The 11,144-nt window shown below is 39.8% G+C and overlaps 1 protein-coding gene across 2 annotated transcripts; it reads right to left on the bottom strand.

The window, feature by feature from the left end:
* Window positions 1–5,925: 5,925 nt before the first annotated feature.
* On the bottom strand, window positions 5,926–9,946 carry ppp1r17 (protein phosphatase 1 regulatory subunit 17). 2 transcript variants are annotated; one of them, XM_088071929.1, is made up of 4 exons: window positions 9,870–9,946; window positions 9,294–9,375; window positions 8,802–8,960; window positions 5,926–6,074 (listed from the first exon to the last, which is right to left on the bottom strand). In XM_088071929.1, the coding sequence occupies exons 2-4, from the start codon at window positions 9,361–9,363 to the stop codon at window positions 6,004–6,006; spliced, it is 300 nt and encodes a 99-aa protein (XP_087928055.1). In that variant the 5' UTR covers window positions 9,364–9,375; window positions 9,870–9,946; the 3' UTR covers window positions 5,926–6,003. The 2 variants fall into 2 exon arrangements, with proteins under 2 accessions (XP_087928055.1, XP_042366843.1); XM_042510909.2 differs by lacking the exon at window positions 9,870–9,946 and having other exon boundaries at window positions 9,294–9,863.
* Window positions 9,947–11,144: the final 1,198 nt, after the last annotated feature.

Below are 11,144 nucleotides of genomic sequence, written 5' to 3'. Positions count from 1 at the left end.
AGACGATCTACAACAGATGTCACATGTCAGCCTACTATGAATTATGAAAATAGATCAACATTCCATTTGCAACCTTGAATTAACTCACATCTTTTACTGTCAGGTGGTCCTTCAACCAGTCGTCTTCTCCATGCGTTGGTACTTTCGGTAATCTCTGTTGAAGCTGAACTTGCTGAGCTTAGAGATCTATTGATGAGAATGACCCATCTTCAGAGCAGAAGGAGGCCTCAATTACTTCATTCTCATCTAAGGGAGCCACTGAATAAAATTTAGGGGCATAATTAAGATTTCATTTCACACAAGGCAACATCTCTAGTGATGCAATTCAGCACATTTGTTCTCAGTGTCATCTGAAAAAGAATCAATACTGTTGTGCTTAAGCTACAACGCAAAATATAATTTTATTTATTTAAAAAAAAAAACTCAAATTTTTTGTATGAGAAAGAATATTTGACAAATGCCAAATCATTGTAATGCTTTCATGTCTTACCAGAGTTCTCAGTAAATACTTTGACAGATACTGTAGCAGATCTCAGTAGTTCATCAAAAATATCAGCATCCACATCAATACCTGAGGAGTCTTTGAGGTCTACATCAATGCTATTTGGCAAGCTGAATTTAGCACGAACTGAAAGAACAAAAAGATTCACTTTCAGAGCACTACAAGGTATAACAAATGGCTTTGATTGTTAAGGCCTAATCACACCTTTATCATTGATGGCAGAAACAGATTCTAAATAAAATATTTACACAACTCGCTGTTGGTTTGAACATTTTATCATGAAGTGTTGGCTTCAAATACATAGGCCTCCATTTTACAAATTTCTAGTGCAAGTATCTACTTGATGACAATATTGAGCTATTATTTCAACAACACCCACATTAGTCAATGCAAACGTGAAAATGAAAGACGGAAATGACTCCCATGTAAAAAACATGAGACGCCAAGCAGTCCAGTATGCAATTACTTTCAGCAGAACCCAACAACGCATTGTGAAAATGCTGCACGTTGGTCAACTTGCATTTTCTATGACATGATGTGACTTGTCAAAGTTTTGCCTTGGTTAAAAAATGGCTTTTAAGAGTGGAAAACTAAGGATACTTAATTTAATAGCAGTAGGGGAGCAGTAGGGTAGCAAAATTAGCTTTGAACTTACTCTCTTGAATGAATTTCAAGTAATCATAGCATTCATCTGTTGTGGGAACTCAAACCCATTTATGGACTGCCTTGTGCTCCACTTGCACCAGCATCCTTTGAAATAAAGACGTACAAAGCTTAGTGTGGCAATGCTACGAGGGTTGAATTTATTTACTGATTTTTGTTAGTTAATAAGTGCCCGACAACTCCACCTAGGGGAATTTCACCCCCAGGAAATACATCAGAGGGAACCACCACTAGGGTCATATTAACAAGGTCACCCAGGTTCGAGAGGCACCAGAGACTGAGGGATTCCAAAATAAGGTATCAAAAGGAAGTTTATTAACAATATGTCAAAAGTTAAAAGGCTGAACAAATCTCAGTGGTGATGCAAGCAATAATATAATAATAATATTATGTGGCAAAATATTGCACAATCCTCCAGGGTACCTTAACAGGTTGGTTGAGTTGCCAATAAAGTGCATGTGCTAGGTACAGGGCTGAGGGCTCACCAGGCAAGGATGACTGAGAGGGGGAGAAGGGTCCTGATGATACACACCACACGTGAAGAAAAAAAAAACCACACACCATCGACTGACACCCAGGTGCACTACTGTACAGGGAGTGAGGGGACCGCCACCGCAGGGATCAGTCACTCGCCACACCAACCCAGCAGCTCCTGTCCAAGAGAGAGAGAGGCAGATATTAATCAAGGCAAGAGGGCAAGAAAACAAAACTAAACCAAAACTGCCCCAACACCACACTCTGCTGGGCCCAGGAGGTCACCAGCAAGGTTGACTGTGCTTCAATTGCCGCTCATGCACAGTTAACCCAATAAACCAAACAATAAAAAAAAAAAAAACAGAACTTATGCAAAAATAACTTAATAACTAAACACAAAGTCTATAGAAAACAATGATCACAAAATCCATACACAATAAAAATGAATATCTAAGTACAATACCAAAAGAAACAATCAACCAATGGTTAAAAAGTTAACTGGTGTGGATCAGTTCTCCTAGTGCAACATTAAGTCCTATGCTGCGTGTTATGTCCACATGATCCACACCACATACAGTGCAGGCAACACTCACGGGTCATCCAGAGGGATTTACTCCAGGCGTGCGAGACCGCACGCACACGCCGAACACACAATTATATATATATATATATAGGAAAGAACAAAACGGAAAACAGTGGACACAAATGTAAAGAGTGGAGAGCTTGCTGCGGCGAATCCGCGACAGAGCAGGTAGACAGAACCGCAGCAGCAGGACAGCGGCCCACGTCAGAGGAGGAGCCACCTGCTGTGATACAGACTAAAATTAATAAGTGAATTGCAATTAGATGGATTAAAACAATCACGCATACATACCCGTGAGTGAGGGCGCAGCGTCACAGGCAACAGGAGAGATAGCCACCAACCAACCACCTTTATAACTGCTAACAGCAAACAGAGACCAGAGTGCAGCCCGACGGAGCGCATGAGACACGCCAGACACAAACGAGCCAGCCTACCTGAGGGTTCCCAACGCGGTGCGCGGAATATTGCGCACAGCTCCGAGGCCACGCACTCCCAACCCCCTGCCAGAGTACAGGCCAACTCTGCCGGAGAGCAGAAAGCACATCAGACACGGCACCAATACAAGCCAGAGACGCAGTAACAGTGTCCGAGCCTACCTGGCAAAGTGAGCAGAGGAGACGCGCCGACCTACGTCTCAAGACAGCCACGTGGATCAAACTCTGCCACGCCAAACCACACTGCCGACACACACGCTCAGGTTTCCGGATGAGGTGGGAGGACGCACATCTGAGAGGCGCAGCCCTCCCCCATATATAGCTTTGGCTGGCCTCGCCCAGTACGCTGGTGAAATTGGATAATTGCTCCCAGCCCAGTGTCACTCAATGGGCGGGGAGCAAAGGGGCGAGCCTACACAGCTATCCACCTGACCCAGCACATAACTAACATGAGTGGAGACGGACTGTGCCGTCCTGCCACATTAGGCTTCGACAACACATGTAAAAGATGTCTTACAAAAAGGATTGTCACTTCCAGTATGACTTACATAGGTTAGCTGGGGTTCTCTAATCCAAGCCTAAGCATGGTGCTAACTAGCCAGCTGCACATCTCCTAGCTAGCGGCAATGTTAGCAATACCACATTGCTTTTGAATTTTATGCATCCATAATACCAACATTTAGAGCCATACAAGCCAGGCAACAGTGTCATTGTATAAAATGACTACTCTCTAATGAATATAGCAATAGAATTCAAACTTACTTGTTGCCTTGATGTGAGCAGAAGGTAAGACTTGGACCTGCTCGGGTCATCGGGATAAACAGCTATCTGTTAAGATTTATGCAAAATAGACGAAATTTGACATTTTCATTGAAGTGACAAAGTAAGATCATATTTTCATGAAAATACTAGTCGTATGTGAACATTTTGCTTACCCTTTAGAAGATAATTCTGTCCACCGACTGTGGAAAGAACATGTCACAGGCAAAAAAGATTTCACATTTTGCAGCTGTTACGTAAAGGTTTGGCTTATTTTGACACCAACTGATCTACGTGCCAATTTGACACCATGAAAATGTTACAAATAACACCAGCAATGTTGTATTTTATAGCTGTGTGTTTTTAAAGTAACACCAACACTCTTTATTTAACATCATCCCCAAACTTTTAACACTGGCATTTTTACTGTGTAGATTTTGATATCCAAATTAAAGTTAATTTCCCACCCTGAGTCTGCTCTCCTTTTATCTTATAGTCATTTTGTTAATATACTGTCTGAAAACTGTTTTTTATCAGTGTTATAATTTAACCATGTTCCAACAAATTTAAACTGTTCTTTCTCTCTTTCTTTTAAGCAAGAAGCACTGAACAGAACATAGAGGTAGCTTTTATGATTTTCTGGAATTTACAGTCTTCTTCACTGATTAAAATGACACTCAGCTGACTCTATTTAACAGCAATTCTGTGAGTAACTTGGTGACAGGCCAAAATGGAAATATTGTTGCACCATCAGGTAAAGTATACTTAGTGGCAATTCTACCACACACACAGACACACACACACACACGTTTCTCAGTCTCTCTAGAGAAGCTGTTGTAATGGCTTTTTTGATAATTGCTATGTGCTTTTCTGGTTATGTTTGATAGAGGGTGCACTATTGTGGATATAGTGGTTGTAACAGAGGTAGTCGTGGGCGAAGGGGAAGCTGAGTAAAAAGTATGTCTCACAAGAAGTTGTTGTTGTAATTATTGACATTTTTAAAAGAGGGAAAGGTCTTCAGGAGGGTGTGCTGGTTATTCTCCACCATAACGATGTATTTTGTCATTATGTTAATATGTTAAAAAACAGGCCAGCATTTATAGCAGGGTCGTGATAAATGCTCTTTCATAATAATTGATGTGATGATTAGTGGATGGTCAGGCTCAGGAGGTTTGCTGCCGCATCATGAGTTTCTTCAGACTCTGAAGGTGGAAACAGGCCAGTATCAACACAGAGAAAATGAACTTCATCTCAAAGTAAAACTGTTTCCTTTAAATCAAGTCACAGTTAACATTTTGTGGCTGCTTGTGACGCCCCTGAGGTGTCATCATGGGGATTTCTGGTAGGAGTAGGGGTGTCTAACCTGTGCTTCTCTTGCAGCTCCACTAATTAGTAACTCAGTACACATGGGCCCGGTGTGCTGAAGTTACTTAAACTCCTGCAGCCAGCCAGCTCTCTTTCTCTCCCCTGGCTGACTCCACAGGCACACCACATTTTGGGTTTGGTTATGTTGGTCTAAGTTTTCCTTTTTGCTATGTTCACACTTTACAACACCACCACCACACACACATATTCCACTCCTGCACACCACACACCACTGACTTTATTGATTTCCACATCCCATCTTGTAGATATTGATTTTATTTAATTTGGTTTTATTCTGTTAATAAAGTACTGTTTAAACATTTAACATAGTGTTGTCTCCCGTGTTGTTGTGACTGCTTGAGCTAGGTCATGACACTGGTGCGTAATGTGAAGTGTGTATTGCAGTTTTATTTGTGCTTTGTGATATCTTCCAGATGAAGAAGTGTCTGCTCCAGCACAGAGGCCAGATATCTCTGTTTGGAGGAACACAGAGTTGTGTGTGTGGATTTCATTTTGCAAAAGTATGTATTTTTTTTTAAATACATTTTTTTGGCATAACCTTCAAGTAATGGCGCAGTGTGGTCATTATGACAACTTATTATTCTCTTTTTCTCTTCTCTCTTGATTTTATTGCTGGTTTCTGTGATAACATATTTTGTTACACTATTTAAGGGACAGTTGTGAGGTGTTTTTGGAGTAAAACCTGGTCATGAGCCACACACACACTGACCTTTTAATGCAAAATTAGGTGTTCATTAGGTAATGAGTTAATTCATTCTGGGCTACATTCTTCATGAATACTTTATGTCCTCCATAAAAAATACCTGATATAAAGATCAGTTTGGAGACAGATTTTAATTCTAGTTGTCGATTATGGCATAGATCAATTATCACTGTCATGCCAATAACTAGGAAGGCCTACTTATTCAGGACTGAATGGAATTCTTTGTTTCAAACTACATGAACCTTTGTTTGGCAAATGGCATAACTGTACATTTTTGGCATATATCCTGTCATCATGCAATGCCTAAAATACAGTATGTCTTCAGTATTACACAGGCTCTCAAGAAGTCTAAATGTCTCAGCATTTGTAACCAACGAGAGAGTATGTGTGTCCAGTGAGTGAAGTAATAAACAATAAAATGTTTGGTCAAAGCAACATTTAATGAGAGTGAGAGCATAAAAACATCAATTGACAACAAAATAAAAGTTAAATAAAGCCTTTAATCCTTCACATCTTTCTCCTCATCCTCTAAGTGGACCATCTGCTTCTTGGCTCTCAGCAGTCTCACTCCTACAGAGGAACCAAGGGAAAAAAAAAATCTTAATCTTTATACAACTTGTGTTTTTGCCCTTGGCTCTGGCCATTGAGTCTAACAGTTACAGTAACACCACCTTACACAGCAAATCAGTCAGACAGATGGGTTGGATACAAATCCACAGATTAGATCAACTTTTTTGAAAAAGAAAACTCAGGTGAAGGGTCAAAAAATACCCAAATTGTGTGTTAAAGCCTCCATCACAGTTTACACAGCCACTTTCTGCCTCAGCTTTGGCCTACTCTACAAATTGGAGTTGTCCACACACAGTTTTCCTGTGCAGTGACGGATTATGAGCAACATTTTGGCAGCACTTACTTTAAGTTTGAGCCCTAACTGAGGTGGTTTAGATCGTGTGGATAAACCTGTCTGATTGTCTTACCGCCCAGTTTTTTTGGCCTGTTGAACTTTTCTGAAGTGATGTTACCATGTCGTGAGATCTCAGCAATTACCTTAACACATCAAATGTTGTCATAACTGATAATTTATGACATCATCGTAAGAGCATGTATGACAGCTGTGTGGACAAGACACCACAACCCCTCACAGAGTCCACTGGAAGCAGTTAAGGAGGTTCCCCCCTCACATACCAGCAGCTGTTACTGAGCAACCAACGCTCTATACTGAGGACACAAGATGACAGCTGAAACACTGTCATTAGCTGATGTGTTTAAAACCAACAGCCCGTTGTCAAACTCTAATTTCGGATAAATTTGTTCCATTAGAAAACCCAAGGTAAAAACAAAGGGGTCAAGCCACTACTTTATTTAAAGCTCCTGGAAACATGGCTTGAAATAGTAAGAATGCACATATTATATCACAGTTAAGTGTCTCATTAAGTATCTACACAAAATCTGAGTGAAAATAAATGTTCCCAACTATTAGAAAAGCGAGTTGAAAACAGCTCAACTTATCCTCAGCTTTGAGGATAACAGCATTTTTCCAGACTGTGTGGGCGTGATGGATCACGTTTTGATTGACACCTCCTTGGATTCCACCTTTGTCAACTGTCTCTGGTCACCGCAATGACAGCCATGGAGCAAAGCGGAGTTGGCGTGGTACAGCTCTATCTGTTCCAGTGCTCTGACTCTGGCTGTGTTCTTAAATCCAATCTGATGCTCTACACTAACATGAGAGACATGTTGTTCAAAGCTATGGAGCGTTATGTTTCTCCATGAATTAACCTGCGTTTGAATTCATCACACATTTACTTCGTTCGGCGTTGCTGCTCCTTCACCCCAGACAGAGTACCCAGATTCACTCTAAACTCCCAGAGTGCACTGCTCTTGATAACCCAATGGCTCATTCCAACAGCGCTCCGAATTTACCAACTGTCTAGTTCATGCCAGAGTGCGCTCTAACACTCAGAGTGAGTGTTTCTGAACAGAGCATTGTGGGATTTCAGTTTGGCATGTTAAATTAGTGTCAGCTGAGAGATGATTTTGAATTTTTGATTGGCTTTATCCAAATTAGGTGATATGGATCAGGGATAACCACACCCACATCCACTCAGCTTCAGGAAACTCTGAAAAAACTCAAATGACAGTATTTCAAATTTGTCTGATTATTTTTTATGCTTTTAATTATGCATGTAAGACCCTAAATTACATATACAGAAAGTTTTGGCTGATTTTGGTTCCCAGAGGTTTTAAAAATGGCAAAAAAAAATGTTCTGTAATGTTAGTCAAGTAGAATCAAGTTAATGAGTCTGTGTGACCTTAACATGTACATGAAACCTTTCACTCTGACATTAGAGCAGAGTGATGTTACACTCTGTCTCCTTCCTGTGAAACAAAACAAACCTCCTTGTTAGCAACAGCCCCACACACTGAAAGGCCCTCTCTGGTTTTACACTAGCTTCGAATGCACCTCCAAGTCCAGAAATGACCTCCTATCTATTTTTTTCTTTTGAATTAGTAACAATAAATGTGGATGTGTGTGTGTGTGTGTGCGCGTGTGTGCTGACCAGATTAATAATTAATAATCATTTTTAATTACACTCAGTTTTCAGTTTGCTTTGTTTTAGTTTAGTTTTTATTAGTAAAATAATTATTATTATCATTATTATTATTATTGTACAGGAGGTCTATATCAGAGGAAAATATAAAAGAATACAACACTTTGTGAAGATAAATTGCCGGTGCCTCCTCATGATTGTTGCATTGTCAAATTTGTCCAGTGTGACTAAAACTCAAGACATTTCCTATATATTTTAATATAAATATTTTTTATATTGTTTAAGTTAATTTGGGGGGCATCATTTCATTTTTTCCCCTTAAGTCTAGTTATTATTTTAATTTCATTTCATTTCAGTTAACTAAAGAGTCTGCTGTGGCTCAAGGGTAGTGTAGGTTGTCCACTAATCTGAAGGTTGGTGGTTTGATTCCTGGCTCCTCCAATCAACATGTCCAAGTACTTCTGGGCAAGATACTGAACCCCAAATAGCTCCTGATGGCTGTTCCATCAGTGTGTGAGTGTGTAGGAATGTTTAAAAAAACGGTGGCACCTTGTACGATAGCCTCGGCCACCAGTGTTTGAATGTGTGGATGGATGAATGTGACTTGTAGTGATAAAGTGCTTTGAGTGGTCAAAAAAGACTACAAAAGCTCCACACAAGTGCAGGTCTATTTATAAAGGGTTTTCCACGCCTAGTTAGAGTTTTCAGTTGAGTCATAGTCAACTAAAGTAACCTCGCTGCTGACCTGGTATATGTGGAGGAGAGTTGAGGACAGGTGTGTCTTTTCTGCGAGGTTTCTTCTCCTGGTCCGCCTCCTGATTCTCTGCAAAGGGAGGCTCCTCCTCCGCTTCATCATCCTTCATCTGTGACTTCCTGTTGAGCGGGCTCTCCAGCGCGTCCTTGTCTATCACACAATCAGACAAACTGTCACATTATCAACCACATTCACCGTGCATTTCTCTATAGCAGAAACAGAAAAAGACCTTAACCCTTTGAAACCTGGGCAAATAGGCTGGATCTCTTTCAAAAACCTTTGTTTGTAAGGAGTGTTAAGGATTGAAAAGTGTTGTGTTAGGATGAAAACCATAATGAGCTGTCAGTTGCCATATGATTAAATTGTTAAACAACTGTCATTTAAGTTTGCTTTGTTTTAGTTTAGTTTTTATTAGTTAAAGAATTATTATCTTTATTATGTTTAATATTATGATGAATAAAATGGGCCAGTTTCTTTGCTTACAGCGTTTGCTCTCCTGTGTCATCAGTTGATGTTCAGGCTCCAGGGTTGACCTCATGCAGCCAGTCGTCATCTCTGAAGCCCTCTGAGCTCTCGACACAGATCACATAACAGCCCCCCCCCACACACACACACACAAACACACACACACATTTGCAATCCATTATTTATAAGTGGACCTTATGACGCCAGCAAAGGATGAAGCACTTCAGAGCTCTGTGTGTGTGTGTGTGTGTGTGTGTGAGAGAGAGAGAGAGACTTTTAGACAAAACTGCATTAACACAAGCTTTGATCACATTTAAACCACAGTTCTTTGTATTTACACCCACCATGATCGCCTGTTGTCAAAGCAAGCAGATGTGATCTTATTTTTTTTTTAATGGACAAAGCCAGCATGGCAAATGGAAGAGAAACTGAAAATAAAAAACTAAGGAGCCAACAAGGAACAGAAGTAGTGAAGAATGTTGCTACAAATAAATAACAAAGAAAAATCAAACCAAAGCAGACAAAGCTTTAGCTCAAAGAGGTTTAGAAAAACCAAGCAGCCATGGGGAACAAAGAATCAAAGTGTGTCCTTACCTCAGTGTCAGCAATGTCACATAGATAGACGGGAGCAGTGTGACTCAAGGTTATGAAGCTCGGAGGAGGAGCATCTTGTCCCCTCTGCAGCCATTATGTGCCCACCCCCACAGTCTGCACAGCTACTGCAAGAGCGGCTGAATATCAATATTTGTCTAATTAGTTTCTCTCAAGAGACTGACCATCTGGATGCACCCGCATATTGTACTTAATAAACAGAGAAAAAAAAGGGACTCACAGGGAGAGACAGCGGTTATTTAATACTCCTTTAGAATGTACACACATCTCTGTTTTGTACATGAGTCACTGAGAAGATGAGAACGTTATGTACTTTTTATTTAAACATGATTTTTAGCTATCAAAACATGACAGAATTGTCTATTTTACGTAAATGCCTAAATGCTACTAAAAACTGGACGTTGACAATTTTGGACAACAGTGCTGACAAACAGAGGTCCTTATCTGTGGCTCTGTTGGCCTTGTTCCAACAATCTGACTCAGTCAGAGCCACCTGTTTAGAATCAGCTTTGCTTAGCTTTATGTTTGATATGTTATATTACCATTGTGCTATGTCTATATGGAAAGAGATGCTTTAGTCATTTACTGTTAAGCACTTTGTGATGACTGATCTACAAAATATAAGCTGAATTAAAGTCTCAAGCAGCATTTATCAGGGTGCTAGCAGACTGCAAACATTTAAATGCTTGTTTCTTTTTTTAATTTATGAGAAGAAAAAACTTTTGATGTTCTTTAAAATTATTTGTGTTACACTTATATCCTGATACTATTTTTACATAATACATTTACTTCTAGAATAATTTTATGTGACTTCTGACTTTCTGTAATTACATGTTTTACATGACTACATTTCTGCTGAAGAATTGAGAACAAAAACAGTTGAGCTCCAGCAGTGAGTGTTGCTGTTGGACCCCTAATAAAATGTACTTGTGAGTAGTAGTCTGAAATCATTACTTGATGTGTCAAGATCAAAGTGAGTCCAATCCATTAGAGCAATCTAATCCAATTTGAGCCCTTGTTTACACCAATAACATGCATGTACATCATTATTCTCACCAAGAATCAAAGCTGCTATATCAGAAAATGATTTTACATAAAAGTTTCAAGTGTCCAAAATATAAGAGACCTTGAACCCTTTGCATGCAGAACACTGAGTACAGTTTCATGCACACAATTATTCCCTTATTATTCTGGATGTGAAGATATTCTGAATTTGATGAGGGTCATACAAACAGCATATTCCATTTAAATATTCCT

This window comes from Plectropomus leopardus, chromosome 21 (assembly GCF_026936395.1).
Source record: "Plectropomus leopardus strain MGB_pleo_1.0 chromosome 21, ASM2693639v1, whole genome shotgun sequence".
NCBI lineage: Eukaryota > Metazoa > Chordata > Actinopteri > Perciformes > Serranidae > Plectropomus > Plectropomus leopardus.
This window is presented reverse-complemented; position numbering and strand designations above follow the sequence as displayed.